Source organism: Carica papaya, chromosome 3, assembly GCF_054855325.1.
Source record: "Carica papaya isolate Zhongbai chromosome 3, ASM5485532v1, whole genome shotgun sequence".
Taxonomy (NCBI): Eukaryota; Viridiplantae; Streptophyta; class Magnoliopsida; order Brassicales; family Caricaceae; genus Carica; species Carica papaya.
Genome location: NC_142311.1, coordinates 30,433,873 through 30,456,221, shown reverse-complemented (window position 1 = coordinate 30,456,221; position 22,349 = coordinate 30,433,873). Strand labels below are relative to the sequence as shown.

Below are 22,349 nucleotides of genomic sequence, written 5' to 3'. Positions count from 1 at the left end.
CCAGATTAAAAGCGATGAACGGCTCAAATCAAAAGTGGATGGGTATAAATAACCTCATTCGCACCCAAACCCTAACCCTAGCCGTCAGAGCCCCTCGCTGAAGAAGACAGCCCAGCCGCCGGGGAGCTGACCTCTGCCACCAGCCACCGTACCGGAGCAATTTTCGACTGCCAAATGAGGTAAAAAATTTTCCTCTTACACGAAATTCAATTTTAAACGCACCCATGGCCAAATCGGAGTGAAAGAACCCGCCGATTGGCCGAAAAATGCCGCCGTAGAGTGTTTCAAAAAATGCCTCCGATGAGGCCCTTCCCGATTCCCGTTCGATGTGATTTTTTCACCGTTGTGTAACGCCCCATTTTTTTAATGGTGTAAGTTACGACAATTCCACGGCCACATATGAACGCGTCATTCCAAATCCACCACAAACATAGAAACCTTACTGCAATCTATTATTCAGAGTCACAGTAAACCTGCCACCCTACATATATCACAGTGAAAAAGAATCTCCCAGACTCCCAGCAGACACACTATCTACCATACTACTACTTATTACACGCTCAATCATGTCAAATAACGAAAGCATTATTGCCCTGTTCCTCTATCCACTAGACTCAGAAATCAGCAACTCCGATCCCGAATCCATCCCTACTTCATCTGTAAATAATAAGGAGTGAGTATATACAACTCAATACAGTAAAAATTAAGTTACAAGCATCATATACAACAATAGGGAACTTAGGGGTCTTATATGTACTCCACCTACTCAACTTAATACCTACCTTTGGTAATTTAAAAAAAATATGCATGTTAATTGTGACCGCCCCTCGACGTCCTCTAACCGTATAAATACTCTCTCCCGTCACTCGTATAAGCGATCACCAATAAACCGCCTATCTCCTTACCCCTAATAGGCCACACACACACACAGATACCATTCACACCCGCCACCACTATCGGTGCCCACCAATAAACTGCCTATCTCTCGACCCCTAATAGGCCACACACACACACAGATTCCATTCTCACCCGTCACCAGTATTGGCGACCACCAATAAACCGCCTATTCCTCGACCCCTAATAGGCCACACATACACACAGATTCCATTCTCACCCGTTACTAGTATCTGCGACCACCAATAAACCACTTATTCCTTGACCCCTAATAGACCACACACACACACAGATTCTATTCTCACCCGTCACCAGTATCGGCGACCACTAATAAACCGCCTATCCTTCGACTCCTAATAGGCCACACACACACACAGATTCCCTTCTCACACGTCACCAGTATCGGCGACCCTCAATAAACTGCCTATCCCTCGACCCCTAATAGGCCACGCACACACCCTAAATACCGTTCTTTCCCGTCACCAATATCGGCAACCAAACCCCTTCCCGTCGGAGTCTCCCAACCATCACCATCATCTGCGATCAACTTACTTCTTCTAGGTAGCGACAACCAACATCGGCATCCCCCAGTGCTACCAACCCAAAAATAATATCATCTTGTCCTTACTCCGCCACCTCATCTTGAAACTCTCATATACCTTTAACCTGTATACCTAAACCACACGCATCTCCCCATAAGACACACACTAATACTTAACACACCCACACCAGTAACGTTGCCTTGCTAACTACCCAATTTACAGCAGCTATACCAACCTATATACAACCCCTACCCTCACACCACACAGCTACACCACTCATCCCCTCGCCCTACACAGCTACACCCACACACCTCTAGTTCAATACTTCAAACCCACACTCTACTTCCTCTCTTACACAAATCCACCTCACTCACCAAATTCCTTCCTCTCTCTCCCTCCACGGCCTACTCTAGATACTCTACTCTCAAATCTCGAAATCACCTCTCTCTCACAGACCTCACTCATACACCGCATTCTTCTCTCTCGCTCCTTCTGCGGACTTCTCCTCATACCTCCCCTAATACTCACACAAAATCCTCTCTCCCACACGGGCCTCACCCACACCCCACTTTTCTTTCTCTCTCTTCTCCTGCGGTCCCCTCCACAAACCTTCATTCGTGCTCACATAAATCTCCTCCCTCTTATAAACCTAACTCACACGCCGCACACCTTATTTTTACTCCTCCTGCGGCCTCCTCCATAAGCCTCCATTCACGCTCACACACGATCTCCTTCCTCTCACGAACCTCACTCCCACACCACACTTCTTCTTTTCTCTTCTCTCGCGACCTAGCCTCCTCCATATGCCTCGCTCATACTCTCCCTCAAGGACCTCCCTCACGCGCCACATTCTTTTTTCTTTCTCCTTCCGCGGCCTCTTCCACACACCTCCACTCTTAATCACACAAAATCCGCCACCTGCGGTCAAAATTTTAAACTACCACAACCAATGCATGAAACTTAGAGTTTACTGTACCTCCCGTCTCCATTTTCCTTTTTCCCTTGGCTTGCTCTATCATTGTCCTCTGTCTCTTCCTCTCTCTCTCTTCTCACTCCTCTCCGCCTCCCATCTCCATTTTCCTCCTTCCCTTGGCTTGCTCTGTCACCGTCTTCTATCTCCTCTTCTCTCACTCTTCTCGCTTCTCTCCGCTCTGGCTCTTCTCTCTCTCTCTAAAACCTTCTCTTTCCCCCGATCTCTCTTCTCTCTTTTCTTTCCTTTCCTCCATTTCTTCTTGTCTCTTTTCTCTTTTCTCTTTTTTTTTCCACCTTTTTTTCTTTTCCTCTTTTCTCTTTTCTTTTTTTTTCTTTCATCTTTTCCTGCCCGTCCATCTCAAAATGACATCGTTTTTTTTTCTTTTTCTTTTTTTTTCCAGTTACTACACATTGTGACTACCGTTTTCTTCTCTACAAGTTGACCGAAGTAAAACACCCAACCATAACGTGAGCCAGAGGAGCCGCCGCACCGGAGAGCTCACCGCCGATGAGTTTCGATTTTCTGTATTTTTTCAGCCCACCAAGGACCCTAAGTGTATTTTCTCGCAGGAACCGGTGTAAGTTCGACTGATTTTTGGTCAAAAATAGCCAACCCGAGGCAGATCGCCGCCGCCTGTCGCCGGAGCATGGCGGAGCCGCCGTGCCAGAATTCTGAAATTGGCCAAATGGGCCCTGGGTCTGATTTTTGGGTTTATTTAGGACACTTGTAGGTACTGTAAACATGTTTCAGTTCCTGAATAAAAATTCAAGGAACCTAGGGACCACCCATAGGCACAGTAACCATCTAGTTTTCGGCTCGAATCAAGTAAGGACCCCTCACTGTATTTTCTATCATAGATGTGAAGTTTGAATAAATAATAATACAATATTTTGTACAAATTAGATAAATATGCATAATTAATTACGGTTTGCTAATGGAGCTCGAATCGGACATTATTCTCTGTTGATTTCTGTTAATTTATTTTACAATTTAAAGGCATGATGATATCTGATTTAGAGTTTTAAATGCATATATTACTGTCTTACTTGACTACTGGTTGATTTTGGGAATCTAAGGTATGATTGCATTGTTGGATGCATGTTACTTGTTTATGTATTTATGTTCAATTTGGTAACGGAGATTAAGGATAAACAGGAAATGGATGTGATCTAATAAACAGATAAGGTGACAGCCTCACTAGATATCCTGGGAGATGGTGGATGGACCGGGTTCATAGAAAACCCTACTCTGAACGTTGTCTTATACCGGATGGGGTATAGAGACTTGGTCATTTGGCGCTCATACCGGACGGGGTATGGGGACGACCCGCTTCACCCTCATATCGAACGGGGTATTGAGGTTTAATTTCTTTGAGCTCATACCGGACGGGGTATGGGGATGGCCTTTTAATTTAGATTGTTAATGGAAATGGTTCACGTGTAGTGGGAACACCCCTATGGATCCCCATGGATATTAATAGACTGATAAAAAATGACAATTCTTATTTGATGATTTGAATATAAAAGTATAATATGTGTTATGTTGCAGATTATATATGAAATCATGATATTTATAATGTTATTGTTTTCACATGTTGTTTTTATAGATCTCACTGCAGTAAGTGGATAATAAATGGTTCGATTATTGATAAATAAATTTGTTTAAAATTTGTACTCCATTGGTTGTTTTTGGTTTTCTACCAACCTTTACTTCTATGACGGCAATATATTGTGATGTCCTTACTGGGCTAGTGTAGCTCACCCCTTATTTAACCATTTCAGATCATGAGGATCCGGTTCCCGAGACCGATCTGCAAAAAGGCTACGAGTAGATCCTAGATACTTTATAATTTCTTTTATTTTTTACTATTTTTCGTATTTCTTTCAGAAAATTTGTTTCGTGATGTTTGTTAGTACTTTTGAGTTTTCGTGTAAGGGATGTTAACCTTAACCTTTATTTCGTTTCCGCACTCAAATTATTATATGCATTTCTTTTTTAAATTTCCGGGGACGTTACAAGTAATGGATCATCAAAAGCCAATTTTCAATGGATCAAAATATCCACTCTTTAATTATTCATTTATGCAACTTCCTTCTTACTTATGTATTATATGCATAATCAACAATATGGTATCTTAATAATTACAAAGAGTTTATTCTAAAAATTAAAAATTAATGTAGAAATTATAATTTCTTTTATTTATTAGTTTTAACTTAAATAGAGTTATCTTTTTATTAGATTTAGTCTATATTTATTTTTTAAAATCATGTAATTAGTTAGAATTTATCTTTTAGTATATTTAATTTATATTTATTTTTAGATTATGATAGATTATTTTAAAAAATTTGATTTACATGTAAATCTATTTAAAAATATTTTAAATTATTAATTTTGGAGTTAGTGAATTCCATAAAAATTTAATTTTTTTTCACATAAAAAAATTTCAACAAGTGGTATCAGAACCTTTATTGGTAATGGATCTGTGAGAAAAAAAAAATAGAGAGAAAAAAAGTGAGTTTCATACGTCAAATATGGTCTTGAATACTTTTTCTTTGACTTCACCTCTCATTTTTACAAGAAAAAATTATGAATTATGGTGATAAAAATACGAATATATCTATAATATTTTAATTTGTGGGATAAAACATACGCAAAAATAAAAAAATAAAATTACAGGTTGAAGAATAAACAAATAAATTTTGCTCAGGAAGACAATCTTTTATTAAGAGAAGCGCTCCAAGAAATTTTGAAGAGAAATACATCAAATAATTGAAGACTGATGAGAAATGCATAGATAATTAGAGGTTTGTGAGAAATATATCAACAATTAAAGAAAAATGCTTTAAAATATGAAAATTAAATAAGATATAGTGAAGATAGGTACTCCAACAAAATAAAATTGGTGATTATAATCTCTATATTAAAAGAGAGTGTTGAAGATTAATATATAAATTATATTTTTTTATTAAATTTAAATAGAATTTATCTTTTAATTAGATTTAGTTCATATTTAATAAAGATCATGTAATTAGTGAGAGTTTATCTTTTATTAAGTTTGATTTAAGTTTATATTTTAGATTATGATATATTATTTTTTAAAATTTTAATTTCGATATAAATTTATTTAAAAATACTTTAAGTTATTAATCTTTGAAATTAGTGAGATCAATGGAAATGAACTAGAAAAATCCAAACATCTACTTGTTGAAGAGATGGGATCAATAATTTGGTCACTTGTATTTGATTTTCATAGTCAAAATTCATCAAATGACATTTTAAGGACATTGCCAAAAGAATTTTTTTTTTTTCTCAATGTATATAATTGACTTGAGAACATATACTATTTGAAAAAAAAAAGTAGATATTTAAGTAAAGGCATAGCAATTAACAATGTAACAGCCCCGGAAATTCATAATGAAATGTATATTAAAAATATCAAATGCGGAAGCGAAGTCAAAATTTGAATAACACATCCCTTACACTAAAACCAAAAACGTGCTCACAAAATATAAAAGATCAAACTACCTAAAGGAGAAACTTGAAAGTAAAAGCTACGAATATGACTATGGAGTCTTTAGACGTCCCCTTCGTCGTCCTCCTGCGGAACCGGCTCGGGAACGATGTCCTCTTGATCTGAAATGATTAAATAAGGAATGAACTACACTAGCCCAGTAAAGACATCACGATATCTCACCGTCATGGAGGTAAAGGTGGGTAGAAACACAAAAAGACCAATGGAGCATAATTTACAACAAATCCTTTTATTAATAATAAAACCTTTACCATTCACTTACCTCAGTGAAATTCATAAAACAATATACGAAAGCAATAACATCATCATCATCATGAAACCAAATATATAAACTGTATAACATAATACCTATCAAGCTTTTCGTAATTCAATCGTTACACAACATATTTTCCTCATTTACCAGCCCACTAGTATCCATGGGGATCCATATGGGTCCCGTTACCCGTTAACCCTTAACACTTGAAATCATATTCCAGGGCTGTCCCCATACCCCGTCCGGTATGGGCGCCAAACCATAGACCTCATTACCCCGTCTGGTATGAGGGTGAAACGGGCCGTCCCCATACCCCGTCTGGTATGGGCGCCAAAACACATAAGATCTCCATACCCCGTCCGGTATGGGAGACCACAATCCCGGTAGGGTTTCCTACGGACCCGGTCCGTCCACCATCTCCCAGGATATCTAGTCAGGCTGACCACATTATACAATTTCCATTTACATAATCTTTCATTCTCCTTTTCCCTCAGTCAGCATTATCAATCACATACAAACAAGCAAAACGATAATTTATGCCAAACAGGCAACATACAGCATCAATATCTCGGTCATTCAATCCATAATCAATAAAACAGTAAAATATGCACACGAAACTATAAAATGAAAACATCAAACCTCATGCTGCATTTAAAACTGTAAAACAGGCCAAATAACAGTTAACCGACAAACACACTAGACTCGGGCTCCATTAGCGACCTTAAGCAATTTCACACATTCGTTGACTCATGAAATACCATTTTATCATTTATTGAACTTTAAAACTGTGATAGGAAATAGGGTGAGGGGTCCTTACTCGTTTCGGGGTCCCAACATGGCTTCACAGTGCGCTTGCAGGTTGTCCCTAATTTTCCCTGAATTTTTTCCGGGGAACTGAAACGCACTACTGGTACCTGCACGTGTTCCAAAAAATCCCAAATTAGGCCCAGGGCCCCTTTCGGCCAATATCGCAACTCCGGCACGGCGGCTCCGCCGTGCTCCGGCGACAGCGCCGCCGCAAGCGGCGGCGGTTTGCCTCGGGTTGGCCGTTTTCAGCCGTTTCTAGCCGAATTCGGCCACACTCGCATTGGTTCCTGCGATAAAACAACCCTACGACCCTCGGGGGGCCGAAAATTTATGGAAAATCGAAGCTTACCGGCAGCGGTGCTCTCGGGTGCGGCGGCTCTCCGGTGAAGTTCGTGTTTTAGTGATTCAGCTCCGATCAACCAGTAGAGAAAAGAATGGTGATCACGATGATATAAAAATTGCATTAAACGGAGGCCGGGAAGGGCCTCATCGGAGGCAAAAACTGAGAAGGGGCGCGGCGGTGCCGCTGGCTTTCGGCAATGTTTTCCGGCCGTTTGGTCGGGATTTTGGCTCCGATTTGGCCACTGGGGAAATCATCGTGGAAAAACGAGTCGGGGGTATGAAATTTACCTCGATCGGCGGTCGGAAATCCCTCCGGTGCGGCAGCAAGTGGCGGCGACCGGCTTCTGGTTCGTCTTCTCCGGCGAGGGCAGGCGGCTAAGGTTTGGGGTCTGGTGTGGGGGTCTTATTTATACCCTTTTGCCTTTTGATCTTAGCCGTCCATTTTGATTTAATCTGAGCCGTCCGTTTTTGATTAAATCTGGGCCGTCTGTGCGATTAAATCTGGGTCGTCCGTGCGCGCGATTGATCTGAGCCGTCCGATCGCGCGCACGCGGATCGCCAACGTGGCCCGTCCCCGGTCGACGTGGTTTTGCCACGTGGCAGGTCCTGGTTGGCCAAGACTGCTGACTGGGTCTGCTGACGTGGCACGCGTTTTTTTTTTTTTTTTTTTCAATTTCTTCAATTTCCCCGGGCGCTACAGCTCTCCCCCCTTAAAGAAATTTGGTCCCCAAATTTGCATCGTTACTCTTGATCGAACAGATGGGGATATTGGGCCCTAAATTCTGATTCCAGTTCCCAGGTGGCCTCCCTGGGCGTGTGGTTCTGCCACACGACTTTTACAAATGATATTTCCCGGTTGCGGAGTATTCTGCTCTCTCGGTCCGTGATACCGACCGGTACTTCTTCATAAGACAAGTCCTCTCGGAGTGGAAGCGGTTCATGAGCCAAGACATGAGAAGGGTCCGGATTGTACTTACGTAGCATAGATACGTGAAACACATTATGAACCTGGGAGAGCTCAGGAGGCAGTGCAAGTCTGTAGGCAGTGGTACCAATCTTGTCTAAGATTTCAAAGGGTCCAATATATCTGGGGTTTAATTTTCTCCTCCTGCCGAACCTACTAATTCTCTTGAAGGGGGTGACTTTAAGAAACACCCGGTCGCCTTTTTCAAAGGCCAGGTCTCTCCTCCGGGTATCAGCATAACTCTTCTGCCTACTCTGAGCTGTCTGGATGTTCTTCTTGATCTTAACTATCTTGGACGTGGTTTCTTCTACCAAATCCGGGCCAAACAATCTTCTATCGCCCACTTCTTTCCAACAGATCGGTAACCTGCACGGACGCCCGTATAGCGCCTCGTATGGGGCCATGCCGATGCTTGCTTGGTAACTGTTGTTGTAAGCAAACTCTATCAGGGATAGGTGGTCGTCCCAATGGCCCCCGGAGTCAAGGACACAAGCTCGAAGCATATCCTCCAGCGTACGAATTGTCCTCTCTGATTGTCCATCGGTTTGGGGGTGGAAAGCAGTACTAAGAGACAACTTTGTTCCCATAGCTTGCTGGAAACTATTCCAAAACCAAGAAGTGAATCTGGAATCCCTGTCGGATACTACTGTTACTGGAACTCCATGCAGTCTGACTACCTCCCGGATATACATTCTTGCCAACTTGTCCAAAGGATCAGTCATTCTGATGGCCAGGAAGTGGGAAGACTTAGTGAGTCGGTCAACAATTACCCATATAGCATCATGTCCCGATCGTGCCTTGGGTAGTCCCGATACGAAGTCCATGGTGATGTGTTCCCACTTCTACTCTGGAATCGGTAAAGGCTGAAGTAACCCGCCCGGGCGTTGATGTTCTGCTTTGACCTGCTGACATACCAAGCACTTAGATACAAAGTCAGCTATATCTCTCTTCATCCCATTCCACCAGAACCGAGGTCGCATAGTTTGGTACATTTTCGTACTTCCTGGATGCATGGCGAACCTTGAACTATGGGACTCTGTCATGATGTCTCTTTTTAACTCACTGTCGTCTGGGACACACACTCTGTCCTTGAAACGAATCAATCCGTCGGCAGAGATCTGAAATTCTGAGCTCACTCCCTGTTCTGCATTCTTCTTGCGGGTTACTAAGGCGGGGTCGACTGACTGGGCTTCCTTTATTCTTTGGATTAACTCCGGTTGGACTGCTAGGTGGCCCAAACATGTGACTCTCTTCAGGTCTCGCAGGCGAACCTGCTGTGTAGCCCCAATGAACCTACATTCTGAAACCATCAGATGGGCTAGGGTGCCTGCACTTTTCCTGCTGAAGGCATCGGCCACTACGTTGCCCTTACCTGGATGGTATAGGATGTCACAATCATAGTCCTTGAGGAGTTCCATCCACCTTCTCTAACGCATGTTGAGATCCTTCTGAGTGAAGATATGCTTCAGACTCTTATGATCGGTGTAGATCTGAAAGGTCTCTCCATACAAATAATGGCGCCAGGTTTTCAAGGCGTGTATGATTGCGGCAAGCTCCAAGTCATGGGTAGGATAGTTCTTCTCATGATTCTTTAGCTGTCTAGACCCATATGCTATAACCTTTCCATGCTGCATTAGGACACAACCCAGGCCCAAATAGGAGGCATCACTATAAACTGTGTACCCTCCTGATCCACTCGGTAGAGCCAGCACTGGTGCAGTAGTCAATCGCTTCTTCAACTCTGAAAAACTCCTTTCGCAGTTCTCATTCCATTCAAACTTTGAATTCTTCTTTGTGAGTCGGGTTAGAGGAGCTGCTAGACTAGAGAACCCTTCGACAAACCGGCGGTAATAACCTGCCATCCCTAGGAAACTGCGAATTTCCTTAACTGTTGTCAGCCTTTCCCAACCAAGTACCGCTTCAACCTTTTCGGGGCTCACTGACACCCCTTCCTTCGATATAGCATGTCCTAGGAATGCGGTTTGCTCGAGCCAAAATCCACACTTGCTCAACTTTGCATACAACTTCTTTTCCCTGAGTACCTGTAGGACTTGGGCAAGATGATGAGCATGTTCTTTCCTACTTTTTGAGTAGACTAAGATATCATTGATGAACACGATGACAAATTGATCCAAGAATTCTCTGAAGATTCTGTTCATTAGATCCATAAAGATGGCCGGGGCGTTGGTTAGCCCAAACGGCATAACCAGGAACTCATAGTGTCCGTACCTGATTCGGAATGCCGTCTTGGGGATATCTTCTGCTCTCACTTTTACCTGATGGTAACCTGATCATAGATCTATTTTAGAAAAGACCTGTGCACCCTGCAACTGATCGAAAAGGTCATCAATCCGGGGAAGAGGGTACTTGTTCTTAATTGTTACCTTGTTTATCCTTCTGTAATCAATGCACAGTCTCAACGTTCCATCTCCTTTCTTTACAAAAGTAACCCCGGCACCCCATGGGGAAACGCTGTGTCTAATGAAGCCACTGTTTTGTAGCTCAGTGATCTGTTTCCTTAGTTCTTCCATCTCGATGCGGCTCATTCGGTAAGGAGCTACAGAGATGGGCTGGGTACCTGGCTGTAAGTCTATGGTGAACTCGACCTCTCTGTCCGCTGGTAGACCGAGCAGTTCATCCGGAAATACGTCTGAAAAGTCTCGGACTACTGGAATCTCTTGGATACAAACTTCTTTCTTGGGTTTATCTAGTTAGAGAAAATACAAGATTAAGGCACTGGGAATTAAGAAAAACTTGCGATTAGGGGGAATCAGTACTGAATAATTTTATTAACTCCTAAATGGCTCCTCGTTGGGAGGATTAAATACAATCTTTTTGTTAAAGCAGTCTATGGTGGTGTGATACGCTGCTAGCCAGTATTGGGCCTCTTCAAAAGAGGATCCCCTTGCAAAAGTAAAAGGGTTCAGTCTTCTGTACCTCTCTATGAAGCCGGGGTCGATCAAGGAAGGAGCGGGGTCCCGGGGTAGAGGGACTGGGGCCGGCTGAGGGTGAACTGGAGGACCCTGGGGTGGCACCTGCTGATGTGGTGGGGGTACTGGAATATGCTGTGGCGGCGCCTGCTGGTACCGTGGCTGGAACAGGCTCCTGCCGGGGTGGCTCGGGATCAGCCTGCTGTAGCGAGGGCTCAACCTGCGCTAGCGGAGGAGGTCCGGGTAACTCCCTTCTCTCCTCTTGCCTTTGCTGGGCAGCTACGAGAGCCTCCACCATCTCAAATAGTCTGTCTAAATCCTCCCGAAGTGAATTATCTTGGGCCGCTCGGTTTAGTGGGGGCCTTCCTCTCCTCATTCCCGTGTACTCGTTTTCACAAGGAATGATTGAGTAACGATATATCGGTGAGTATTACTCTAAGGCACTATTGTGTAAGGGATGGGTCCGAGGAAACGCGGCTCTGATACCAACTGTAACATCCCCGGAAATTCATAATGAAATGTATATTAAAAATATCAAATGCGGAAGCGAAGTCAAAATTTGAATAACATCCCTTACACTAAAACCAAAAACGTGCTCACAAAATATAAAAGATCAAACTACCTAAAGGAGAAACTTGAAAGTAAAAGCTACGAATATAACTATGGAGTCTTTAGGCATCCCCTTCGTCGTCCTCCTGCGGAACCGGCTCGGGAACGATGTCCTCTTGATCTGAAATGATTAAATAAGGAATGAACTACACTAGCCCAGTAAAGACATCACGATATCTCACCGTCATGGAGGTAAAGGTGGGTAGAAACACAAAAAGACCAATGGAGCATAATTTACAACAAATCCTTTTATTAATAATAAAACCTTTACCATTCACTTACCTCGGTGAAATTCATAAAACAATATACGAAAGCAATAACATCATCATCATCATGAAACCATATATATAAATTGTATAACATAATACCTATCAAGCTTTTCGTAATTCAATCGTTACACAACATATTTTCCTCATTTACCAACCCACTAGTATCCATGGGGATCCATAGGGGTCCCGCTACCCGTTAACCCTTAACACTTGAAATCATATTCTAGGGTCGTCCCCATACCCCGTCCGGTATGGGCGCCAAACCATAGACCTCATTACCCCGTCCGGTATGAGGGTGAAACGGGTCGTCCCCATACCCCGTCCGGTATGGGAGACCACAATCCCGGTAGGGTTCCCTACGGACCCGATCCGTCCACCATCTCCCAGGATATCTAGTCAGGCTGACCACATTATACAATTTCCATTTACATAATCTTTCATTCTCCTTTTCCCTCAGTCAGCATTATCAATCACATACAAACAAGCAAAACGATAATTTATGCCAAACAGACAACATACAACATCAATATCCTGGTCATTCAATCCATAATCAATAAAACAGTAAAATATGCACACGAAACTATAAAATGAAAACATCAAACCTCATGCTGCATTTAAAACTGTAAAACAGGCCAAATAACAGTTAACCGACAAACACATTAGACTCGGGCTCCATTAGCGACCTTAAGCAATTTCACACATTCGTTAATTAATGAAATACCGTTTTATCATTTATTGAACTTTAAAACCATGATAGGAAATAGGGTGAGGGGTCCTTACTCGTTTCGGGGTCCCAACACGGCTTCACAGTGCGCTTGCAGGCTGTCCCTAATTTTTCCTGAATTTTTTCCGGGGAACTGAAACGCACTACTGGTACCTGCACGTATTCCAAAAAATCCCAAATTAGGCCCAGGGCCCCTTTCGGCCAATATCGCAACTCTGGCACGGCGGCTCCGCCGTGCTCCGGCGACGGCGCCGCCGCAAGCGGCGGCGGTTTGCCTCGGGTTGGCCGTTTCCGGCCGAATTCGGCCACACTCGCATTGGTTCCTGCGATAAAACAACCCTACGGCCCTCGGGGGGCCAAAAATTTACGAAAAACCGAAGCTTACCGGCGGCGGTGCTCTCGGGTGCGGCGGCTCTCCGGTGAAGTTCGTGTTTTGATGATTCGGCTCCGATTAACCTGTAGAGAAAAGAATGGTGATCACGGTGATATAAAAATTGCATTAAACGGAGGCCGGGAAGGGCCTCATCAGAGGTAAAAACCGAGAAGGGGCGCGGCGGTGCCGCTGGCTTTCGGCCGTGTTTTCCAGCCGTTTGGCCTGGATTTTGGCTCCGATTTGGCCACTGGGGAAATCAGCGTGGAAAAACAAGTCGGGGGTATAAAATTTACCTCGATCGGCGGTCGGAAATCCCTCCGGTGCGGCGGCGGGTGGCGGCGGCCGGCTTCTGGTTCGTCTTCTCCGACGAGGGCAGGTGGCTAGGGTTTGGGGTCTGGTGTGGGAGTCTTATTTATACCCTTTTGCTTTTTGATCTCAGCCGTCCATTTTGATTTAATCTGGGCCATCCGTGCGATTGATCTGGGCCGTCCGATCGCGCGCACGCGGATCGCCAACGTGGCTCGTCCCCGGTCGACGTGGTTTTGCCACGTGGCAGGTCCTGGTTGGCCAGGACTGCTGACTGGGTCTGCTGACGTGGCTGCTGAAGTGGCATGCATTTTTTTTTTTTTTTTTTCAATTTCTTCAATTTCCCCGGGCGCTACAAACAATTACCAAAGAGCATAAAATATATAAAAATATATACCCCTTTTTTTGTAAGTTTTCTCCTTGATTTTAAATAAATTATAAGAATAAAAATTATAAAAAAGAATAAAAATATTGTGTGCGTGCGTATATACATATATATATATAAGCGTTGTTTCATTAAAATATAAAATTTTAGAATTTTCAAACCCAAAAACCCATTCTCATTTCCAGTTTCATCACCTAAAACTCAACCGTTCAAACCCATATCCAAAAGCCCTCAAGCAAGCCCACAAAGGGTCCAGATGAAAAGAAGCCTAGCCACAACACCCTTCTCTAAACAACATCCTCTGGGAAGTATCCGTTACTTTTAACCTTTTGAGTTGCAGATTGATAAGACGAGAGAAACAGGAAAGAGGATAGACACTCTGTACGACGGCTTCACGGCCAGCTGATGATCATGAAATCTGGTGGTGATGATGTCAAGCGTTGAAGCAAGATGACAGCAAAATCTGGGCTGGCTTCTGTGTGTCGAAGGACAGAGCACAAGCAGCCCATTAGGACATGGAGGAGACAACTGATAGAGTAGAAGACAAAACAAGCAGAGTTCCATATGCAACAAAACCAGTAGATTGCACCCTTGGCAGGGAGCCGATGGAAGAAGATGACATAACTTGTAGCTACAAAGGGGGCTGGACTTACTACATTTATGTCAAACCACACAGCAATCGAATTCATTTCATAGGATATAATGATAGATATACCATTCATAGCTTCAAAATATCTCTTGAACTAACAACAGTTTTACGTAACTTCCTGCAAATGAACGACTAGAAAGCACAATAATTTGATCATTTCACTTCATGTTTTTCCTTCTCATGGTACATGACATGATAAAACTTTGAGTATTGTTCTCACATTACCCATTTAAGATTATTGAACTAAGTTGTAAAATGTTACCAAGATTTCCACCATCCATCATTTGACGTACTTGGCAAACCACTCCAGCATGTTTTGATGGGCCTCATCTGCACGTCTCACTGCTTCTGCATCTTCAACCTTGTACTTCACAGTCCAGCCATGCGCAACATTTGGAAATATCTTCACAAAGCTATCAATCTATGAAGAAAATAGAAGAAACGATTATGTTAAAAATATGTATTATGTGTCACAAAAAAAATTATAGAAATAAATTTGTTTCTCTAATTGTTGACAAAACAGTTTTTGCATGCTTCTGTTACTTGAGAACAACAATTTAAGAAGGAAGAAGAAAGGAACTTGGTAAGATCCAATACTTGAAAACACCATTCTCTGAAGAAAACAAGAGAGGCAAGGCTGTTAACTTAAACAGCCAAAGACTGCAACAAAATCTATCCGTACGGCTTCAAGAGTTCAGAGAAAATATAGATGTTCAATACACATATACCTCACATTTCGCAGCCAAGATCTCTCCATACTGATTCAAGAGTTCGGGTGGAGAGATATGATCCATTTCAGCCCCTAATACAGCAATCGGAACCGTAATCCCTGAAAGAATCCAGCATTTAATCATTGGTTCTGATGATAAGAAGAGGTGGATTGTATTTAAATGAGTCATATGATCTCTAGATTTATATACGACCCGTTTATAAATGAATTGAGCTATTTAAATACACTTAATCTATTAATCCTAAACATGTCAAATGAAACTAATATGAAACCCAAATTCACTCGCTCACTTGTATGTTAAATACATATATATATATTATAATATCTTATACACATATACTCTATTATACATGTCATGCACCTATACTAGGATATGTATGTGTATTTCCTACACCAAATGGGTCATTTATGTACTTTGTCGCAGCAAACTAGGTGATCAATTAACCAGAAAAGAGGTCTAAACGACTTAAGCTGCCTGTGATGTGTCCAGCTCAGGCTTGGTTCATAGTCCCAAGGCCACATTTATTTTTATTATGTTTACAGTATTTTCTTAATATTTTAACTATTTTTTAATTACTATTTTGATGGTTTTTATTAACTTTATTATTAATTCATTAAAATTTATTTTATATTATTATTCAAATATATTATCAACTTTTTAAAAAAAAAAAAATTTCAAGCCTACTCAAGTGGGCTTCAGCTCGGGCGAGATTCATGCCAATGGCAACAGACGTGTGCTAGGCCAAATAGATGACAGGACTGACTTTATTGACCTGGCCAACCTGAGTTGAGTCAAGATCGGACGGGCTTGGCCAGCCCCCCACCCACTATGTCACTTATAAGATAATGTTACAAGAGACTTTATGTTAAAAAAAAAAAGTAAGAAGAAAGTACCGAGTTACTGACTCTTCTGAAAATTTTCTCATACAATAATGGACATTGGACTGCCAATGAAGCTAACAAGATGGGTTTAGATTTTTGTTTACAGAGTGTTTGATATTGTATTTTAAATACTTATAAATTGTTTTAACCACTCCATTACAATTTATCCTTTTGGAAATGAAATAAGCAAGATGCTTATAATTTTCTAAAAATAACCTTAAACACGAAAAAACATGCAATATATTCCCAATCTTCTGGAGGTGCTTTTACATAAAATTATTTATTCTTAAATAACCTTACTTTCAGTTATCTAAAGCACCTAGGGCTACAAGTAACTTAAAAGACATTTCTTTGAGCAGTAGCAAACATTACTAAAACTCTTACCTTTCACCTCATCCAGGGTAACATAAGAAGGATGTAACAAAACAGCCGCTTGAATAAGCTCATATGTTCCCAGCGCAACCACAGTTTTAGCTGCCAACATTGCAAGAAAGTCAATTTTAAATGGACAAATCGTGCACTTCTGCATATGTCAAAGTAATGTAATAATGCATTAAATTGTTTGCAAGTGAAAAGGTGGCAAGGATATGAGTTTCTTAAACATGGCCAAGTTTGAATAACAAAGAGGATAGTGAAACTACCAGGGAACAAAAAGAACAGGGGAAACTAACTCACCACCCCAACAGATGCCAACAGCCCCAATTGCAGATATACCTTTGCTTCTAAGAGCTTCAATTAGTGGCTTCGCATCCTCGATTCCTTTCTCCTATTAACAGTTATAATGTCTCAAAGAATGAATCACAACTATAGCATGCAGGAAGGCGAACATGTATGGTGGTCAAAATTTTTTATAAAATCTGCCACATTTTCAGACAAAACAGTAAGAGAAAGGCTGTTAAACCCAAGTTATGGACATAAATCAGAATATGGAATTCCTATTGAATGTGGAATTTGATTGACAGTTATCTTCGCATAAATCCAGACTAATTCTAGCAATGACAATCTCCAAGCACCAAAAGAGAAAAGAACAAACTGGTCTATGATCTTCTAACCAAACAGGTTGAGGTCGATCAGGTTTCCCAAGCACAAACGGTTCTCCATGGAAGAAGTCAGGAACTGCTGCATAATATCCAGCTGCTGCAACCTTGTCTGCAAGTTTTCTTTTCAGTAGAAAATGAGATTAGTTCAAGAAGAAATTTTTTTGAGAGAAAATTTTGAAAGAAGACTGGCAGACATACAAGAGGAAACACAATACAATAACATCAAACACTTCGGTACTTCTCCAAATTATTAAACAATTATGCTTGATGCAATCTAGGATGACTAGGTCTTAAATTCACGTTCTTGATTGTGGTTTGAGCTGCCTTTAAGACTAGAATCAATTGAAAATAAATGTCAGTTATTAATAAATTTAATTGAATGGTTTGGATTAACAATCCAATAGCCATATTGCTAAGGATTTGACAGCAGGTGTCTGACATGGGTATGAATTTCAGAGTTTGATTGGGCATTTTTATTGAAGAGCACTGTCCCAGAGGTGGGATCTGGTCGAGGGGCCTGAGAGAGAGAGGTCTTGAAGCAAGCTGCTTGCCTCCCTGATTTCTGGTCTTGTCAACTTATACTGAGGCTCATCAAGAGAACCTCCTATATTCAGAGATAACTCTAATGTTAGAGTTAACACTTCCTGCTTTATTAATGATGGACAACATATTTGTAGGGAAGATTTGAGAAGTAAATCCCTGTGAGACTAGTAGGATTTAGGGATCCTGAACAACCAGCATAGTATATATAAGTATAAATATAAAAAATAAATTAAAGTCATAATCCAAAGCCTAAACTGGTTCCCATGGGAACCTGAGTCCTTAATTAATAAAACCACTAGACTACGAAATAGCTGCATCCTTCATGCTTTTCCCATGGATCCTCGCACATAGGTAAGACCAGTAAGCTGATCTTCCAGGTTGTATTCATTCTGATTGTTCATATCATTTGTCCCTACTTCGAAGTGGATATACGCTAAGATGTTTACCTATAGCTTCCAAGGATGCTTCGGCTTGAGAGTCCGCCTCCCAATGGATCATTAGTTCATGGGGACCTGCTTTCGGTCTCTGCTCCAGGACAGCTTCTGGTATGGGAATTACATCATGCTTGGTGACTGGTGGAAGAGTGGGCTCCAGTGTTTCATCTCTATGGAACTTTCTGAGACATGAAAGCTGGATGAAAGCAAGATCTTCGGATAATGTAAGGTAACACGACACCAATCCTACCATTTTCATGTAATACTAAGGGGTCTATAAAATCTGGAATCCAGTTTCTGGCAGGGGTGGTGCCAGAGATCATTCTCAATAGGGGTGGAGGCACTGCAGCACATTTTCACCCACCTGGTCAGGGTGATGAGCATCATAAGCAGCCTTCATCTGGCTTGGGCTTTTAGGAGTCAATCCTGGAGATCCTTTAAGACCTGATCTTGTGTGTGTCATTCCATCTCACTGCAAGGATTTTGCCATGAAGGCAATGAGATAAAAGCTTGGGTGGGTACTGTCCATAAACTACCTCAGTCGATGTAAACTTTAAAGAAGAGTGATTGCTGTTGTTATTAGTAACATTCTACCCAAGATAACCAATCCGCCCTTTGCCTTGGCTTGTCACTGGAAAGCAACAACAAATACATTTCAATTGTGCGATTGATCACCTTTGCCTGCTCATCAGATTGAGGGTAGCAAGCAGGACTAAATGCTCGACTGGTTCCAAAGAGGCGCATTGGACACTCGTAAAGGTACATCCTTGACTATTCACTTGGACAGCTCATGGGACTTGGAGAAGGAATCAAAGAATAACTGAGCTACACTTACACTGGTCTATGTGTATGCTAGTGGTAGGAAATATGCATGCTTAAGAAGTGAACCCTGATCTGAAGCAGGCTGGCTGTTTGCTTCCCTGATTTCCAGCCTTTTCAGGCCATATTGAGCACTGTTAAAGAAAACCCAGGATCCTTGGAGATAACTTTGATGTTTAGGTTAATATAGTTGCTTTGTTAATGCCGGATAAACATATTCATAGTGAAGATATGAGAAGTGGATCCCCATTAAACTATCAAGATTAATAAATTCTAAACAATTTAAATCCAACTCCTATAGCAGACATAAATCTAAACAGAACCAATAAATTAAATTCCTAATCCAAAGCGTAAGCCGGTTCCAATTGAAACCTAAGTCCATGATTAATTAAACCAGTAGATCCAATACCTGCACTGGTCTGGCATCATGCCCTAAACCGTTTCAGCACCAAAATTAAAGATTCCAAGCACCATAGTCCAACAGTATAAAATCACATAACTGGAGATGTTTCCTAGTAACAAGTCACCTTAGAATTTCCAATCATATTTCAGGGAACTCCACAGTTTATGGGAAGAATGACCCATGATGGAAAGAAGACAACAGCCATAGAAAAAATTCACAGTATATTCCTCAAATATGGTGACCAAGACAGACAGAAAATTAGGTAGCAGGCATGGGCATGCAGGTAGAATGAACCACAAAGAATGGCAATATGCTTGATAAGTCTCAATTACTAAGACTCATTACTGTGTTACCGGACTCAAACAAATATGTAAAAGTTCAAGATCATGAGACGTGACGCGTAATACTTACAATTCAAATGTACAAGATGTTTCCAAGTATTTACTAAGAAAATAATTTACAAAAAACTGTAAATCGCAAATATAGTAAGAGGAATAGGCATTCAAGAACTTGACTTCACCAGCTGCAGAAAACAAGCATGAAAAGGTTATCATAATTCATACCTCAAGTTTGGAGCCCCAAACCCTGCAGAGAAAATTAGTTATTAGATGAAGTTAGATGATGGTCCTTAATACCAAATAAGATAAGAAATTTGAATGAAAATAATATTTTAATTTGGTGAGAATAAAAACATATGGTTGTTAAATTGAAGATGAGTGAAACTAATTAAATTATGCGTCATGTATTACGAATAAAATAATAGTCAATTATGCATCAAATGCATAAAGTATAACTAAATTTTAAGAATTGAATAGAAATATAATATGTTCGAACCAAAAACAGTATTTATGAATTCGTATGCATAACAAAACTAATATAGGAATTAGAAATTGAACGGAAATGAATTCGTATGCATAACAAAACTAATATAGAAATTAGAAATTTAACAGAAATGAATTCGTATGCATAACAAAACTACTATAGAAATTAGAAATTTAACGGAGCTTGAAACAAACAGCAGCTTCAGGGTAACTAGCTAAGATGCCCTGATGATTAGGAAAAAAAAATGAATATGGCCGAAAATTCAGTAGATATATCCATTTATAGCAGAATGACAACAAGATCTGTGGTATTCGCTATAGCGAACTGAAGATGGACTAAATTAATCGAGTGAAAATACTTGGCAAATGCAAAACTCAGATATCGACAAAGAAGCAAATACAAAGACAAACATTGATGTATATACATTATATATGTGTGAGCGAAGCAGGAATTCTGGAAGAAGCGTACCATAAACATCGGAAACAAAAACAATTGCGCGGCTAGACGCTGGAGAGCCGACGAGATAGGTATCAAGGCCGCCGAGCTTATCAACATGGCCTGTGCCACTGTTTGGGTCCAAGATTGGTGGGTTTGCGTAGCATTGAGGACCTGCCATTGTTGATGAAGCAAGAAATGAGAGTCCGAAACACAGTGGGTAAGCACAGTCGACGCTTTTAAATTTGCAGGGTGACCCCCCTGGCCCACAGCTTACCAAGATCCTTTAGTTTCCTATTTGATATGCTTGTGTGTACACACACACACACACACACGCAAACAAATATTATTTATTTATTTATTTATTTATTTGGCATTAGTTTAATATTGATTTATTCAGAAAAAAATATAAATTTTTAAAGAGAAGTAAAATTATAATTTATTAGTCCCAAACTTTTTTTTCACGTGTAAAGTAATTAAAATTTAATACAACTAAAAATTAAAATTTACAAGAGGTTGCAAACCATGAATATAATTAAGTTGTTGCAAATAAAATTGTAGATTTAAATTAAGTTTCTTCAATGCATCTAATGATAGTTCTCAAGGACTTTACAATTTCAATTATGATTTTCCAATTTACTTCAAGATATTGAGGGTTTTTGCTTTTTTAAAAAATTTGTCATTTGATTTTTTGTTTAAAAAATAAAAAGTAAAACGACTAAATTGAAGTACAATAATGATATTTATAATGCCCTAAAGTTTAATTTAAATACACTGTAGCAGCCCCGGTAATTCAAAAAAAAATGGGAATTATATTATAAATATTAAATGCGGAAGCGAGATCAAAATTTCAGTTAACATCCCTTACACGAAAACCAAAAACGTACTTAAAGTATAAAAGATTAAACTAACTAAGAGAGAAACTCAAAAATAAAACTATGAGTATGACTACAGAGTCTCTAGGCATCCCCTTCGTCGTCCTCCTGCGGAACGGGCTCGGGAACCATGTCTTCCTGATCTGAAATGGTTAAATAAGGAGTGAGCTACACTAGCCCAGTAAGAACATCACGATATCTCACCGTCACGGAGGTAAAGGTGGGTAGAAAAACACAAAAGACCAATGGAGCATGATTTACAACAAATCCTTTTTATTTATGATAAAACCTTTACCATCCACTTACCTCGGTGGAATTCATGAAGCAATATAAGAAAACAATAACATTATCACAAACATGGAATAATATAAGCTGTAAAACATAGCACTTATCACGCCTTTTATAATTCAATCATTATACAACATATCCTTTTCTCATTTACCAGCCTACTAGTATCCATGGGGGTCCATAGGGGTCCCGCTACCCGTTAACCTTTAACATTCATAATCGGTTTCCAGGGCCGTCCCCATACCCCGTCCGGTATGGGCGCCAAAACCATAAACCTCAATACCCCGTCCGGTATGAGGGTGAAACGGGCCGTCCCCATACCCCGTCCGGTATGGGCGCCAAAACCATAAACCTCAATACCCCGTCCGGTATGAGGGTGAAACGGGCCGTCCCCATACCCCGTCCGGTATGGGCGCCAAAACCATAAGATCTCCATACCTCGTCCGGCATGTGAGACCACAATCCCGGTAGGGTTCCCTACGGACCCGGTCCGTCCACCATCTCGCAGGATATCTAGTCAGGCTGA

General features: G+C 40.9%; 1 protein-coding gene across 1 annotated transcript; it reads right to left on the bottom strand.

The window, feature by feature from the left end:
• Positions 1-14,677: 14,677 nt before the first annotated feature.
• Positions 14,678-20,909, bottom strand: LOC110819952 (endo-1,3;1,4-beta-D-glucanase-like). The gene is made up of 7 exons (XM_022049306.2): positions 20,694-20,909; positions 19,967-19,988; positions 17,198-17,324; positions 16,840-16,930; positions 16,549-16,638; positions 15,281-15,381; positions 14,678-14,973 (listed from the first exon to the last, which is right to left on the bottom strand). The coding sequence occupies exons 1-7, from the start codon at positions 20,839-20,841 to the stop codon at positions 14,833-14,835; spliced, it is 720 nt and encodes a 239-aa protein (XP_021904998.1). The 5' UTR covers positions 20,842-20,909; the 3' UTR covers positions 14,678-14,832.
• Between the last annotated feature and the right edge of the window lie 1,440 nt (positions 20,910-22,349).